This window comes from Mytilus californianus, unplaced genomic scaffold (genome assembly GCF_021869535.1).
Source record: "Mytilus californianus isolate M0D057914Y unplaced genomic scaffold, xbMytCali1.0.p SCAF_13, whole genome shotgun sequence".
Classification (NCBI taxonomy): domain Eukaryota; kingdom Metazoa; phylum Mollusca; class Bivalvia; order Mytilida; family Mytilidae; genus Mytilus; species Mytilus californianus.
Window position 1 is genome coordinate 21,691,553 of NW_026262615.1, and position 18,133 is coordinate 21,709,685.

General features: G+C 32.7%; 1 protein-coding gene and 1 long non-coding RNA gene across 3 annotated transcripts in view; one reads left to right on the forward strand and one right to left on the reverse strand.

The window, feature by feature from the left end:
• The window catches only part of LOC127723362 (golgin subfamily A member 4-like), a 126,761-nt gene that overhangs the window by 74,647 nt on the left and 33,981 nt on the right, over positions 1 to 18,133 (forward strand). For both annotated transcript variants that reach the window (XM_052229934.1, XM_052229935.1), the window contains exons 4-6: positions 264 to 424; positions 3,333 to 3,581; positions 9,083 to 9,253. In XM_052229934.1, coding sequence (XP_052085894.1) covers positions 264 to 424; positions 3,333 to 3,581; positions 9,083 to 9,253 — 581 coding nt within the window. The remainder of the gene's footprint in view (positions 1 to 263; positions 425 to 3,332; positions 3,582 to 9,082; positions 9,254 to 18,133) is intronic.
• On the reverse strand, positions 12,792 to 13,666 carry LOC127723367 (uncharacterized). Its single transcript, XR_007992017.1, has 2 exons — positions 13,404 to 13,666; positions 12,792 to 13,178 (listed from the first exon to the last, which is right to left on the reverse strand). It is a non-coding gene; the product is annotated as an uncharacterized LOC127723367 (long non-coding RNA).

Genomic DNA, 18,133 nt, shown 5'->3' on the forward strand with positions numbered 1-18,133 from the left:
ACCAAATGTAACGAAAGGATCATATCCATGCAAAGATGTTTTTTACAAAAAGCTACTGGGTTGTTGGTAAAATGTTGGTGTGTTTCAAAAACATCCTAATTATTGTGCTATGCTACGTAGGATGTTAAACCTGGAGAAGATATATGTGCATTAGCATGCACCCTACGGCCAGAGATACCTGCCTGCGAGTAATCAACATTACAGATAATTAAGAAGGATAATTTCATACATTCTCTATGTAATTATCTTCCTTTTCTATGTAGAGAACCTCGCTACAGAACTTACGAAAAAAGATGCAGAGATAAAGTCGTTACAAGCTGAAGTTACGTCACTGAAGAAAACCATAGAAAATAAGGAAAGTGATTTCCGTAGAAAGGAATTGGAATTATTACGTGACCTCGACTATGCTCAGGAGAAAAGCGATGTAAGTATTAAGTTACTTAGTGAAACGTAAGTTCGCGTACTACGATTTTATTGAAATTATGATAACATAATTTAAATCTTACTAACATAATTGCATTTTCTTTGATCAATTTGATCATTTCATATTTTATCTATTTACGTTTAACGGTTTAGACTTGTTTCTCCTTTTCGTCTTCATAATTAAAAATTTTTAAAAAAAAAAAAAATGGCATCCCTCCTTGACAATCTTAAAATCTAAAATGCATTTACATACACTTGGTGGCTTATATTGCTTTGGAATATTGTGCTTAAATTAACAATATCATATTAAATAATTTTTATCCTTGACAATCTTAAAATCTAAAATGCATTTACATACACTTGGTGGCTTATATTGCTTTGGAATATTGTGCTTAATTTAACAATATTATATTAAATAGTGTTGATCTTCAATATTCTATTTTGTCTTCTCAATTTCATTATTTTTTTGTAAGAAATCTACATTTTCAAAGTGAAATGTATATGAGTTTTGCAACTTTGCAACCACTAACGTAATAACGAAAACTCATACTTAATGTCCATGTCATATATTGGTATAATCGTAATTAAAAGGATTTACCAATTATTATTAATTCATACGCGTGTAAATTGAGCAGCACGCTCGCAAACTTAATAAAGTCTTTTAATGATGATTATGATTAATGGCTGTTTAACGTTCAATTTGAATGCATATTCAGGACAATAACAGGTTAATGTGATATGAATATATACTCTGCTTTCTATTAGATCGACACGCTGAACCGGATCGTGCTAGTTCATAAGTCCACAGGAAGACCAGGACACATTATTATGACTCCATGTCGACCAGTCTTTGCGCTTACTACTAAATGCTACGTGCTTAACTGAGAAGCAGTAAATACCGATTTTCAAGTCTTTGATTTGACCCGGGCGGGAAGCAAACACATGACTTCCCGTACTCGAAGCGACCACGAGACTACGAGACAGTTTAAAATCATTTGACTCATTTACTAAGCGAGCTTCCGGTCAAGTTTATACATCAATAAATTTAGAAAAAAAAAATTTAACCAGAGTAAGGAAAGACGAATGATAATTTTTAACAGTAACTTCATACTGGTAATTTATGATTTATGGAAAAAGTAAAAAAAGCAATGTTCAATCACTATTTATAAGAAGAAAAGCGTATGTGATGTTGGGCGTCATACACATTCAATCATACTGAAACATTTGACATTATCTAAATAAAATCAGCTTCAGTGAGATGTATCTCTGGATTTGATTTCCATAGTTTGTATCTGTATCATATGTACCATGGAAGTAAAAGGGTTGTGGTTGCTATTGCCAACTTCAATGTGACCAAAAAAGGAACAGAAGGATTTTTCGATACCCATATTTGACATTCATTTCACTTGCACGTTTTTATGCAAATTATTGTTCGAAATCAAGAATCCAGAGGAGCGTCCGAGGTTCAATATAGTTAACGCTAGGAAACATACATTATTATAAATTAGGCCGATAGTTTTCTCAATTGAATTGTTTCATATTTTTTATGTCGGGGCCTTTTATAGCCGAATATACGGTATGGATTGTTCTCATTGTTGAAGGCCGTACGGTTGCCTATAACTGCTTACATCCAATTTATTTGATCTTTGGTTTATAGTTGTCTCATTGGCAATCATACATGTACCACATCTCCTCATTTTTATATAGTTTCTGCTAAGATCTCGTGAAAAAACCTTTAAGATTTATCCCTAACATTTCTCAAATATTGATGATCAGAACGGTTTCTGTTTTATAAAGTATGTTGTTTATAAAATATGAAAACAATTATATATGATTTTTTTAGAAACTGACGTACTTCATATGTACGCGCTGATTCTTAAAAAACAATGGTTATGACATGATTATAAAAGCACTTAAAAAAATGCAATGAGTAATTGTTGCAATTAGTACCAAAATATGTAGAGGAGATTTTACTTGCAGATATACATGTTTAGTCGCCAGTGTTACTAGCCTGCTGCTTGTCATAGGAAATTTTAGGTTAAGTTAAGGAATTTTAAGTTGAAATTTGATGTTAATACTAGGTACCGTTAATGTTTTGGCTGCCAGACGAGTGATACTGCATCTTACATAACATGTTGTTTTGAAGAGAGCTTTTATACATTTACATGCATATAATTTTTACTAAGTATGTAAGAAGAGTTCGTACCTAGACTAAATTTGGAATATTGATGGATAAGATGTTCAAAAATCAAGAATCCGAGTATATTGTCTTTTCTTTTTGACGGAGACACGTCGTACGGGAACATGATGTGATTGAAAGTATGTTGAAATGTATGGAATGTAATGCATTCATTACAGGAGACTCTTACTTCGTCAGCATATCTGGTCTCGTTCTAGGGTCCCCATGGTTCATACATTCTTTTTCCCCATGTGCTATCCTACTACCTTGACTTATTACCCTTGACCTGGCATTCTTGTATCATTTTTAATTTTAGTTTCTTGTGTATAATTTGGAGTTTAGTATGACGTCCATTATCACTGCACTAGTATACATATTTGTTTAGGGGCCAGCTGAAGGACGCCTCCGGGTGCGGGAGTTGCTCGCTGCATTGAAGACCCATTGGTGGCCTCTGGCTGTTGTCTGCTCTATGGTCGGGTTGTTGTCTCTTTGACACATTCCCCATTTCCATTCTCAATTTTATAAGTACTTTGTGGGATACATAGGAGGTTCCGTTGGTTATAAACTCTCTCCTTTCATTGTAGTTTAATCAAAATTATGTGAAAATCGAAATTAAGCCTAGAGTCCATTCCCTTGTTTCCAGTTGGAACCATCTATAACTAACCCACCTCTATGAAAATTTCCGGATCTGCAACACAAATACTAACTTCCCGTGTCTCATTATTTGCAGGTGTTGAGTAACTTATTAGATATTGTCAAAGATCGAGCAGACGCCGCAGAAGCAGAGTTAGAACGCCTTGCAGAAGAAAGTAGATCTACCAGTGCAGCATCAGAAAATAGTGCACGAACTGTCAGTGTACTAAGTGACATCAGTTTCGGGAGTGACGAAGTTTTCGTAGAAGGTGCATCACGGGAAAGTTCAGCGCCTGGTTCCCCGGAATCAGCGAGCAGAAGAAAAGTAATACATAAAGACTGGGAGGTAAGATCTGGTGTTTATTACATACAGCAAAGATATCATAAACAAGGCTTAATTATTTCCATATCTCTTTGCTAGTAGTAACTTTTATATCATATCTAAAGGTTAAAAGGAAAATCAAAGATTTATGATAGCAATTAATTGGTACAGAGTCTAATCAATCATAAGTACACATTTTGGCCAGAGGAGGCCTGTCTTAAAATAAAACAGTCTTGTATTCATGTGCTACAGAAGAGTGCAATTTTTTCCCGCACTTGTTGCATTTGAAAAATTATCTCATTGAAATGCCAAAGTGCGATATTGAGAGTGCGATGGGAATAATTTGCAATTTGGAATGATTTATAATTCATGGGTTATGGGAAGGTTAGGTTTACTAAGTGACTGTTCTATTTATAGATGAGATTTAATCACAAAAACAATGATTTTGTTGGACGATTGTATCAGTTTATTCCGTCAACACCAGCATATTTTTTTTTTCACATTGATATTCCATCGATATTCTATAGGGCCATATCATTTCATCTATATCATTTCCAGTCTTCAACTACTCAATATGCAAAGTATTCTCATGCAGCAGCAGTATTTGGGGTTTGTTTGATATTTTGTCCAGAATGGCAGTGTTTTTTTTTACGATAAAGAATAATATAGCTAAAATATTTCTATTTTTTTAAAATTTTAATTTTATCAAAATTCATTTTGGGAATCGCAATTGATCGTAAAATTGAGAATGGAAATGGGGAATGTGTCAAAGAGACAACAACCCGACCATAGAACAGACAACAGCAGAAGGTCACCAACAGGTCTTCAATGTAGCGAGAAATTCCCGCACCCGTGTTTTCTTGCAGCCATTATGATGTTGCTACATCAAATCTACTCCTGGTACAGCCGGCATTTATTAGATTGTAGGAGTGCATATTTTCATATCAGCACTTTGAGGACTTTGAGCTTGTATTTATTTCGTAATAGCGAGTATCTTTTGATATTGAATTATCTATCATTGTTCTGCTTGTGCTATTACGTCATTATAAAATTCTCCTAATGTTTGTTGTACGTTCTTTATACATTTTGTTAATGTTCATGTTCCTGCCCAAAGTCAAGAGCATTTCAGTAGTTCTCTTTAGTTGCTGTGTGACTGTGACCTATTCAAGATACGCAATTTGTAAGTGACCACTTATAAATGGTCAGTTTGTACATGTAAGCAGTTTGATGTTGCTACATAGACTTTGACAAAAGAAAATCAGTGGTATAGAATGTCTGATTTTCCTGATACGTTGGTGAAGCTATGAATGGTCATCACAAAGAATAATCTTTAAAAAAGTACCGGATATTTCATGGTAGTTCCAAGTATATTACTTAATTGTTTAGTATACATATACTAGTATTACCAAATGATGTTTTTTTTCGGTCTTTTGTTAAGTTCTTATTTCTAAAAGGTAAAATATCGCTACTGAAGTGAGTTAATAAAAGAAAAACAAACAGAAAAACAATACTACAAGTATTTGTTTCATTAGAAATATTTCTTTATACTAGGGATAAAAACCTTCTAATTACTAGGCTGGAGGCTGTTATTCAGTTATTATTGTTTGTTGCTGTATATCATATTTGTTTACCTTTATCGTTGGTTTTCTCATTTGAATTGTTGTACATTATGTCATGAATGTGTCTTTTATAGCTTTCTATACGGTTTGGATTTTGCTCTTTGTTAATTGAAGGCCGTACGGTGATCTAAAACTTCATACATCAACGTCATTTTGGATTCTGATTAAGAGTTGTCTCATTGGCAATCATATCACATCTTCTTATTTTAGCTCACCTGGCCCATAGGGCCAGGTGAGCTATTATCGTCACTTTGCGTCCGTTGTCCGTCGTTGTCGTCCATGGTCCATAGTTGTCGTCCGTCGTCCGTTAATTTTTACACAAAATCTTCTCCTCTGAAACTACTGGGCCAATCGGAACCAAAACTTGGCCACAATCATCCTTGAGGTATCTTGTTTCAATTTGTGTTTGACGATCCCGCCTGTAAACCAGCATGGTCGACAATGCCTAAAAATAGAACATTGGCGTAAAATGCAAATTATGTCTATCTTGAAAACCAGTATAGGTGGAAAAAATCTGACATAAATGGAAATGGTCAAAATGTTGAGATCTATCTACTGTCTATAGATGTCAAAACTGTCAGACGACTTCGTTAAGAGTTATTGCCCTTAAATGGTGAACTTTACTAATATTTTACATTTTTTACCTATCATTTTGAAATTATAATAGAAAGAGAAAAATTTTAAAAAGCCAAAATAATCAGCAAGACAAGATTTACATATAAGTCAATTACCGAATTCGTCAGACGACTCCTTATTGGTGTTATAGCCCTTTAATAACGATTTTTACCATTTTTGTCGAATATCTTGAAAACTATTATAGATAGATAGACACTTTAAATAACAAGAATTATCAACAATATAAGATCCACAAATACGTCAACGTAGCCTTAATCGTCAGTCAACTCCTTAATGGAGTTCTTGCTCTTTGATGACGATTTGTATCAAATTTGGGGGTTTTGCCTATTATCTTGAAAACTATTAAAGATAGACAAAAATGATCAGCAAAACAAGATTTACAAATACTGTAGGTCAAATTTTTCTGAACTCTTTAGTTAACTCGTTATAGGAGTATTACTCTTAAATGACGATTTTTTTATACTTTTTTTATTTTTGAGCAAAAACTATTAAAAGAAGATAGAGAGAAACTGTAAGCAGAAAAAAAATATCACAAATGCAAGATAAAAAAACAAGTGATTATTATCTTGAATTCTATTCTAGTCTACAATGTTGGAGAGCGTCCATAGTTGAAGATGCACATATAACTAGGTAAGGGACAAAGGCTCTTTAAAGCCTCTAGTTATATACATGTATACCTGAAGATTCATTGACAAATGACGTTAATCATAAGAATTAACGTTGCGCTGTCAGTGCCATCGATCACCTTCTAGTACAGTGCTACAGTAATGAGCAAACCAGACCTCCGCCATAACCTCGTGTGTATACCCATCAAATATCACTTTACTTCACTAATGATTGATTTTTAATGTGCCATTGAGCATAGCACTGTTATCTTAAATTTGATAGTATGCTAAAACAAAAATGTGGGTACCAAAGGCCAATCAAAATCATGCAAGGTGTTTGATAATAATACGATTCTGGCAAATTGTTAGATTAAAACTGGTATATTAATAAAAACATTCTGCATGAAAAAACTTTGCTGGTGGAATAACATAAACGGTACCCATTTTTCTGCACCAGATGAGTATTTCGACAATTAATGTCTCTTCAGTGATGCTCGAGGCCAAAATATTTGAAAATCCAAAGCTTATTAAAAAGATGAAGAGCTATTAACCAAAAATGACAAACAAGTATAGACAAACCCGGTCAAAGCACGAGGGAGATACATTCCTTAATTTTAAATAATTTCCAAATTTTGTAACAGCAAATTTTAATAACACAAAATCCATATTTCCATGCCACTACTTGGGCTTGTGATACCCTCGGGGACTATCAGTCCACCAGCAGAGGCATCAACTCAGTGGTAGTAATAACATAAACGGTACAATTTTTTCTGAAATGTGTGTCTCTTTTTAAGGGTGTCTCAATAATCTCTAGAGAAAATGTGTTTAATCCTTATAATTCTCAACCCAAACATTTTTACTTTTTCTTTCAATTTCATTTTTAAATTAAATGTTACAAAACTTGTACACAATACCTATTACCACAAAACACAGATCAAGTTTGAATTTTGGTGGCGTCACTTTAACTTTTCTAGAGTAATGCCCGTTTACAAATGGAAAAATTGCTGAATTTTTCGTTTCCGTTCTCTAACTTAAGTTTGCCTCAATCACATGTTATGAAACTTATACACAATACTTATTACCACAAAACTCAGATCAAGTACAAATTTGGGTAGCGTCACTTTTACCGTTCTTCAATTATGTCCCTTTATAGCTTTATATGATATGCAAGCGGGGGCATCATCTGTGTCCCAATGACACATTTCCCATTTTTGTTGTTTGGGATGAGGGATGGATAAATACCCTGCCACGTCTGGTCTGTGTTTTTGTTAGATGTTTTTCGGCTTTGTATCTATCTGATGAGTTAAGCCATTTTCAACCGAATTTTATTGTTAGATGTTTTTCTGTTTTGTATCGATCTGATTTAAGCCATTTTCAACTGATTTTTATAATTTGTTCTTATGTTGTGCTGTAACACCACTGTCCCAGGTTAGAGGGAGGGTTGATCCCTTACAAACATGTTTAACCCCGCCACATTCTTTATGTGCCTGTCCCAAGTCAGGAGCCTATAGTTCAGTGGTGATCGTTGATTCATGTCTGTCATATTTGATTTTCGTAAATTGTTTTGTTATAAATTAGGCCGTTAGTTTGCTCAATTGAATTGTTTTTATATTTGTTCATGTCGGGGCCTTTTGTAGCCGACTATACAGTATGGGAACCTCAAGTTAGGAATCGGAAACTTTGTGACGTCAGAATGAACACTTCCGATGTTAGTCTTGACAATATTGCGTACACACATAATGTACAATCAATCTTTTTATCGTACGAAAGCTTATATAATATACCAGCATTTGCTAGCATACATATGACAAGCTAGAGTAACATGTAGGAGGAAAGAATATTACATCAACGGTAGAAAACCTATGTAACTGTCATGATTTCGTGCAAATTGGTGGTGATGGAATTCCTTCTTTAATCATAAATTGACTAACAGGCTGTCGCATAAGTTAGTTTACTGTTACTGTTTCCCGCCTTGCTGAACATCAGTGTCTTGAGATATAAGAGCACCTGCACTATTGTACAAATGAAAATTATTTATGCCTTTTTACGAAATATTTTCGTGTACCATATATTAATTACTAATTACAAAATGATTTATTGGAGCTTAAAATAGTAGAAAGTGCTTGTATCAAGCCAGGCATATTGCAGTAATTTTTCCATTTGTTTCTGCATTAGGTTCTTGCCTGTGGATTTGGGCTTTCGATTTTTTAAAATAATTTGGATTACGGAACATCTGTTCGTTAATATAGTGTTTTAAAAAATGGCATTTTATTATTACTAATCTCCAGCGTGAACAACTATTTCCGTAAATGTGAAAAGGTATTCCATGAAAGTTGTGGGATTTCTTGGATAAATGTCAGATTGCACTTTAAAGGTGAATAGATTACTTTAAGTCTACAAATAGCAGATGTCAGTTTCGGCTGATAGATTAAGATTGGTAGTTGATTATTGATTGCCAATTAACAAATGTTTTCTTGTTTGTTTCATCTGGTAGTTATCTGAGGTCAGTAGGGGAACATTCTATGATGTTTTAATGACGGGTTATTGCGTTACAACGTCACAGTCAGTAGAATGTAATAATGATGGTTTATAGAATACGTTTCTAGTTCTACAGAAAAATATTGTAATGTCACGGACTTATTAAACATGAAAGTTATGTTCACAGGGACAATTTCGTAAGAGAATCCATTGCCTCGAAAGAATACTGGCAGAAGAGCGTCAAAAACTGGCAGCCACAGAGAAGAAACTAGCTTTAGTTTCCACGGAAACGCTTTCTACAGCAATGTCTGACGACGCTAAACTTCATGAAAGAGAAAAAGAAATCCTTCATAGTGATGTGAGTATGATTCTTGTACTAAAATTACATCATATCTAAATGATATACATCGGAAATCGTTGTTCAATGGAGTGACCAATAGATAATTCATTAAAACAACAATTTGATATATCATGGGACCAGCTGTAATTTACATTTTTGTTCGATTTGAGCTTTCTTTGATCGGATTATTAATCTACCCGATTTATCCTTTTACTGAGCTGTTAATAATTTTTATTTAGTCAACGTGTGGTTCGTTTGATCTCAGTTCTTCATTGGTCTAAATTGATTATGACGTTAAATTTTCTTCCTTTCCTCTGAATTTCCTATTGTGGCGTCATAAAAAATGCGGCAATGCTTGATGACGTCACAATCATCTTTTTGCAGATCAGTCGAAAAGAAGGATCAAGATTGTCTGTAATTCGTCTAAAATTTGTAGAGAAACAGATTCAACCACTAAATCTCGTGCAATACGATATGTATCCACTATCTACAGTTAAATTTAAATATTTAATGTGGTCGGCGAGGTTCGCGTTTAAAATTTGAAAATTTAACTGTCTCGAGTGGATAAATTTCGTATCACACTTGATGCATTTGTAGAATCTATATTTCTCTAATTCTAAGCCGTATCATATTTTCTCCGGCCGGTTGATATTAAAAATCAACGTGCGGTTCGTTTGATCTCATTTGATCATTGGTCAAAATTCAATTGTGACGCCAAATTTTCTTGCTTTCCTCTTTATTTTCTATTGTACGGCTGCCTCCGCCTCATTTTTATACGACCGCAAAAAAATTTTTGTGGTCGTATATTGGTATGACGTTGGCCGAAGACGCATTAGTTTTCGCACTCTAACTTTAGTTTAAGTGAATGGATCTCTATGAAATTTTACCATAAGGTTCAATACCACAAAAGGAAGGTGGGGATTGATTTTGGGGGTTATGGTACCAACAGTTAAGGAATTAGGGGCCAAAAAGGGGCAAAAAATAAGCATTTTCTAGTTTCCAGACAATAACTGTGGAACGGTGTATGGATCTCTCTGAAATTATACTACAAGTTTCCATACCACAAAGAGATGGTTAGGATTTGCTTTGGGGGGTTATTGCTTAAACCGTTTAAGAATTAGGGGCAAAAAAGGGGGAAAACAAGGTTGTCCTCATTAATGGACAAATGCTTTAGTACAAAACATAATTTAAAGCAGTGTAAGGGAGATAAATCAAATACATCATTGAAATTATCTCCCTTACACTGCTTTTAAATTATGTATAAAGTAATGGTTAATGAACAATTAAGATAATTTAAAACAGTGTAAGGGAGGTAATCCAAATACAACGTTTTGGTTACTTCCCTTACACTGCTTTTAAATTATGTTTAAAGAAATGCATATTTATAAAGGAAGACCAGTATGGCGCATTAGATTTGTAAAATCTTTGACCACATTTATTTATTTGTTATGCCGAATCTAACCGTGTATTTAGATTTTTAATTTTGGGTCCAGTTTTCAAATTGGTCTACATTAAGGTCCAAAGGGTCCAACATTAAACTTTGTTTGATTTTAACAAAAATTGAATATATGGGGTTCTTTGATATGCTGAATCTAAACATGTATTTAGATTTTTGATTTTTGGCCCAGTTTTCAAGTTGGTCCAAATTTGGGTCCAAAATTAAACTTTGTTTGATTTCAACAAAAATTGAATATAAGGGGTTCTTTGATATGCTGAATCTTACCATGTATTTAGATTTTTTATTTGTGGACCCCGCTATCAAATTGGTTCATATTGAGGTCAAAAGGGTCCAAAATTAAACTTTGTTTGATTTCATCAAAAATTGAATTATTGGGGTTCTTTGATATGCTAAATCTAACCGTGTATTTAGATTTTTAATTTTGGGTCCTGTTTTTTAAATTGGTCTACATTGAGGTCCAAAGGGTCCAAAATTAAACTTAGTTTGATTTTAACAAAAATTGAATTCTTGGGGTTCTTTGATATGCTGAATCTAAACATCTGTTTAGATTTTTGATTATGGGCCCAGTTTTCAAGTTGGTCCAAGTTGGGGTCCAAAATTAAACTTTGTTTGATTTCAACAAAAATTGAATATATGGGGTTCTTTGATATGCTGAATCTAAACATGTATTTAGATTTTAGATTTTTGGCCCAGTTTTCAAGTTGGTCCAAATTGGGGTCCAAAATTAAACTTTGTTCGATTTCAACAAAAATTGAATATATGGGGTTCTTTGATATGCTGAATCTTACCATGTATTTAGATTTTTTATTTGTGGGCCCGCTATCAAATTGGTTCATATTGAGGTCAAAAGGGTCTAAAATTAAACTTTGTTTGATTTCATCAAAAATTTAATTATTGGGGTTCTTTTATATGCCAAACCTAACCGTGTATTTAGATTTTTAATTTTGGGTCCCGTTTTTTAAATTGGTCTACATTAAGGTCCAAAGGGTCCAAAACTAAACTTAGTTTGATTTTAACAAAAATTGAATTTTTGGGGTACTTTGATATGCTGAATCTAAACATGTGTTTAGATTTTGATTATGGGCCCAGTTTTCAAGTTCGTCCAAGTTGGGGTCCAAAATTAAACTTTGTTTGATTTCAACAAAAATTGAATATAAGGGGTTCTTTGATATGCTGAATCTAAACATGTATTTAGATTTTAGATTTTTGGCCCAGTTTTCAAGTTGGTCCAAATTGGGGTCCAAAATTAAACTTTGTTTGATTTCAACAAAAATTGAATATAAGGGGTTCTTTGATATGCTGAATCTTACCATGTATTTAGATTTTTTATTGGTGGGCCCGCTATCAAATTGGTTCATATTGAGGTCAAAAGGGTCAAAATTAAACTTTGTTTGATTTCATCAAAAATTGAATTATTGGGGTTCTTTGATATGCCAAATCTAACCGTGTTTTTAGATTTTTAATTTTGGGTCCTGTTTTTTAAATTGGTCTACATTACGGTCCAAAGGGTCCAAAATTAAACTTAGTTTGATTTTAACAAAAATTGAATTCTTGGGGTACTTTGATATGCTGAATCTGAAACATGTGTTTAGATTTTTGATTATGGGACCAGTTTTCAAGTTTGTCCAAGTTGGGGTCCAAAATTAAACTTTGTTTGATTTCAACATAAAATGAATATATGGAGTTCTTTGATATGCTGAATCTAACCATGTATTTTGATTTTGGACATTGGACCATAATAGGTCAATTAAAAAAATTTAAGTTCTTAGACCACATTCTTTCTGTGTCAGAAACCTATGCTGTGTCAAATATTTAATCACAATCCAAATTCAGAGCTGTATCAAGCTTGAATGTTGTGTCCATACTTGCCCCAACTGTTCAGGGTTCGACCTCTGCGGTCGTATCAAGCTGCGCCCAGCGAAGCATTTTATTAGACTTAAAAGGCTGAAAAAGCAAGATAAGGTTTATCTGCATATCCTCAAAATATATTTGAAAAACAGATTTCATCACCACATATGGGTCATTATAAAAAAACATGCAAATTTCGATGAGGGAAAATTTGGAAAAATGATGTCATTGTTTTAAAAAATCCTCCTATTCTATAATATGGTAGCAACTATATTCAGAAAAATGAAGAGTTCCTTCAATTTTAACAAATTTAGGTCATCCTCTGATAGAACCATGTCAATGATGTTACCAATATAAAACATGCATTTATTATAACACAATAAAAGGAAGGACGTTGTTGGAATCCATGTAAATGGTATATATAGAATGTTGTTATGTTGTGAAGTTAGCTGTTGTGTTGATTCCCGGCAGACTCTCAACAGAAGAACTACTTCTGTGAGAGCTGGTACTTGGCTTTAGATGTTCGGGGGGAACTAGCTGTGTACAATGCCTTCGATGGTGTGTGGCATTGCTGCCGATGTAAAGGCAGGCCGGGCGTTGTTGCCGATGTAGAGGCAGGCCGGGATCGACTGACACCTATAAGTCAAACTTTTTAATAAAATAAATAAAAAGAAAAATAATACAAAACAGTTACAAACAACAATAAAGTAAAACAAATATTTTCAATTATTTCCTTAAAAGAAAACAATAGATATATTGACAAAACTTCATTTATGAAAACTTTTAATTATATTTATTTTAGTTTAACTTGTTTAAAAATATTTTACTTTAAATCTTAATAACTTTAAAATCATGACTTACCTATAAGTTTCGAAATTCAAACTTTGACGTCTCAAAGCAGAATTTCTACTTATATAGCAATCATTTAATTGATGGTATGCCAACGTGACTTTCTTTGTCAGCATAAAATTAGAAATTACCTAATATGGTTATTGTCCGAAATAAGGTCAAAATGTTGTATAAGTAAATGTCCAATAGATAATAGAGAGGTCACTTTGACATTGGTGATAAGAAATCATCTTTAAATGACCAGAGAACAGTTTGCATTATCCCACGGTATATAATAGTGATTAACAAAATCATTACGTTTCTTATTTTAATAAAATTTAAATAATAATTGTAACGTCAGCTATGTCCAAAATTTATGTCAAATATCTGTCACAATACATTTAGTTACTAAAAAATATTGTTAAATATCAAATAACTGTTCCAATTTGTTGTTAAGGTTAAAATTACTACTTATTGAAATTTTTTTTATAGGTATGCATTCTATTTAGGGACTTATCATTTTTTATCTGGGAAGGGGGGGGGGGGGGGGGGCTGGTCAAAATGCAGGGGGGATCAAGTTTTTTTCTGTATGTGGAAAAGGGGGGTTCAAATTTTTTATAAATTCAAAGTGGGGGGATCAATATTTTTTGCACATGGAAATTAGTAGTTCATATACTTCAGGAGACAAAATATCAAGAAGAACATTATAAAACAGTCAAATCGAAAATATATCTTTAACACCATTCATATACAATTAAGTAAGACATCACAAGACTTTGGTGATGTAGGAAGCGGCCATTTTGTGCCATTTTGTCCCATATAAAATGCATAGGTGCTTCATAATCCGAATTATTCAGTCGTTATATTTCACTCACTTCGATCACTAAATTGACAAGCATTACTGCCAAGTTTTGTTATTATCAGCTTAATAGTTTGAGAGAAATTAAGTATAAATTAAAATGAAATCTGCATGCAGCGATTTGTGCAAAATTTTGTCCAAAAATACAAATCATGCCGCATCATGAAAGAATATAGTGTAGAGTAATATCTTCTCCAATAAATGATTAAATATTGCATACAAACAGTTGAATATTGTTACAAAAGATGATTCTGAGATGACCAACAACCCTTATGTATCTTTTTGTTTTCATTACAAGATCCCTTTGACTCAATTTATACCTCACACTCCCTCAAAATTTGTACTTTTTAGGCTAATAAATCTAAATTTTGAGGTTATTATCACACATTTATGAATGAAATGTGACAATAAATGAGTAATTGAGTTGTTCAAGCTGAAATGAACTATCCATATAAAAGTTTAGCGACTCAATGGTGGTTTCAATAAGGCCTTAAGTTTAAGCAGCGTTCAAGAGAGGAACATATAATAGACCCCTCTTAGTAAATAATGTGTTGTTACTGTTTCGAAAAGTTAACTTTTTAATGTAAATTTTTACAGAGTTACTTAGGATCAAGTTTTCTTTAACAGCCCAATATAGGAAATTAGAAAAAAAGTCAGAATAAGCTACTCAAAGCACTGGCTTGCTCAACTTCTAATATTCATGGAAGAGCCCTATTTCAAGGCAATTTTCCCTCAAATATGTTTTTGGACTCAATCCACTGAGAATATTTCATTTTCAATATGTTCGTGAAATAAAATGATAAGTGTTTTGCATGTTAAAATTTTGGCATGTTTAATAGAGAGGGGATCACATTTTTTTAAATGTTTTCACAGGGGGATCAAATAAAAATAGTGAAATATTATGGGGGGATAAAGAAATTTTGTATTTTTGATTTCAAAATGACCAGCCCCCCCCCCCCCCCTCCCAGGTAAAAAATGATTAGTCCCTTAAACATAAATTTCAGAGTAAATTGATGTAAAAAAAGTTGGCTGTCCTAATTATGGCCGTTGTTAATATTAAAAAATACACTTAAACTGAATATATGTAAAATGTATAAGACTGAATGATTAGATAATGCCTAATCCTTCGTATACGACCTAAAAACACTTTCATTTGTTAATAAGAAATAAAAATTATTGCATTTTTATATAGTAACACCACTGACCCTTCAGTAACTATATTGACACAAAAGTATCACCATTGACAACAAATTTTACTTTTATTAAGTACTGAACACAAAACAAAGAAAACTGAACAAAAGAAAAACAAAAAAAAATAATTCTTAGGCTAAAAAATCTCAAATTATATAACATAACATCAATAACTAAAAATGTCAATTTGTGTTACTAAATAGTGTCATTGGTGTTACCAGTATACGCCAGTTTGTGAAAACTTTGTATTTGTAATACGGTTGTAATACATTATATTGTTAAAACACACATTGTTAAATAAGTATTATATTTCATAAATGATATGATTTTTCGCTTGTTAAACGTGAAAGAAACACACAAAAATGCTGATTGTCATAATATATTCAGTGGTGTTACTAAACTGGTCAGTGGTGTTATTTTATTAAAGTGGTCTCACCATTGACAGTAACACCAATGATTTACAGGTGTATATTTAGATTTAGTTTCAAAATAAGTGTTCCATTCCCCTATTTTATATGTTGTTCCTGGTGCATGTTTCTACAATCAATATTTTTTCATAAAACAAAGTTCAGGAAATCTTTCGGAAAATGATTTTTATAAGGATACACCATGGACACTATTTTCATTTACGATATAGCTTTTACTTACTTTTAAGATTTTTTCACTAAATTTTCAACATTGATTTATTTTTTCTTTTGCATAACATGCTTACAGTTAACATTGCTAGGGGAGAAACTATTGTAAATGCTGAAATCTTGAGAAAGATAACTCTTACCCAACCAATTTGTCTTTTGGTTACACCAGTGACTTAAAAAAATGAGACTCTTCTTTTGGTTGAAATTTTTTTATTATAAAACAAACATACACCTCCCAAATCATTAAAAATGTTTGTATGTATCAAAATGCAATACATAGTGATAAATCCTAATAACAAATGATATGAATAATAGTCCTATTTCAGGTCTGAAAGGTATTTTAGTAAAAAATAACAGTAAATTCTGGCTATATCCAAGGGTTTAAGAAAACATTAAGGATGTTTTATAACATTTCATATTGTAAACAGTATATAGTGTATCACAAAACATTCATATCTAACATATACAAGTGTTATTTTGATATATTTTCATGTCTGTGACTTAAAGTGGTACCTAACACTACAGGGAGATAACTCTGTAAAAATCAGCTGAACGTTTTAATCACGTTGTATTGTTAAGGAAATATTAAGCTTCTCAATGATCAAAATTAGTGTTTGTCAAACTGCTATATAACCAATGAAATTTTTCTGATAAAGTGGTTGGTTCAAATTTTTTGAAATTTTTATATTTTTGTCAAAGGGTCAAAGTAAACATTTTGTCAAAATTTTATGAAAATTAAACGAGCCAAATTAATATTAGTCAAGGTGTTGGGTACCACCTTAACTGTCTCGACAGGAGAAATATCGTTTCACGCTCAATGCTTTGGTACAATCAACATATTCCACACAATTAAGGAGTGTAAAAGAGGCAAGTCAGTAGTATGTAACTCTGCTGTTGTAGTGCCATTGTATTTTTCATTGAACAGCAAATGGAATGTACGGTAGTTCTTACTAATAGTACTTGTAAACATTTCCCCTCATCAAAATCCAAGTGTCGATCCATTTTTTTTGTCCCCAGCGTAACGCGTTGCGGGGGACATGGAAATACCGGGTGTCCGTCCGTCCGGTATTGTTAGCGCTCTCACGTGTACAATTATCGCCAGATTTTTTATGAAAATTATATCATAGGTTCATCTCAGCAATGTCTTGGACAAGTTTGCAAATCAGTGCCGATCAATTATTTTTTAAAAGAGTTATACCCCTTGGAAACATTAATTATATGGAAAATTGCATCGTTAGCGCTCTCATGTGTTCAATTCTTGCCAGATTTTTATGAAACTTAAATCATAGGTTTATATCAGCAGTGTCTTTGACGAGTTCGAAAATCAGTGCCGATCAATAATTTTTAAATGTTATACTCCTTGGAAATATCAATTAAATGGAAAATTGCCTTATGAGCGTCTAATGTGTTCAATTCTTGCCAGATTTTTATGAAATGTATACTATAAGTTTTATCATCAATGTTTTTGACGAGTTCAAAAATCAGTGCCGATTAATTATTTTTGAAAGAGTTATGCCCCTTGGAAATATTAATTATATGGAAAATTGCATAGTTAAAGCTCTCATGTGTTCAATTCTAGCCTGAATTTTATGAAACTTATATCATAGGTTTGTATCAGCAATATCTTTGACACTTTTGAAAATACGTTCTGATCAAATATTTTTAACGAGTTATGCCCCTTGGAAATATTAATTATAATGGAAATCACATTGCATAAGCTCTGAAGCCTTCATTTCTCTAAGATATTAATCAAAAGGTTTAAAGAACCAAAAAAGTGCTTTTTATAGTTATTGCCCTTGTACCTTGGATAGATGAAATATGTGCAACACGGGGGACATTGGAACTCCGTTAATTTAAGATATTTATTATAAAGTGAAAAACATTATTCATATCTTTTATATACTTGATTAATGGTCTAAGATCTTACTGACTGTGTCCTATTTCCTATCGGGACATTTTTACTTAGTTTTGAGACAACTATCCGTCATATTCCAAATGATAGATGTGTAAGCAATAGAAAATGAACACACACATACCGTATAGTCAGCTATAAAAAAAAACCGACATGACAAAATATG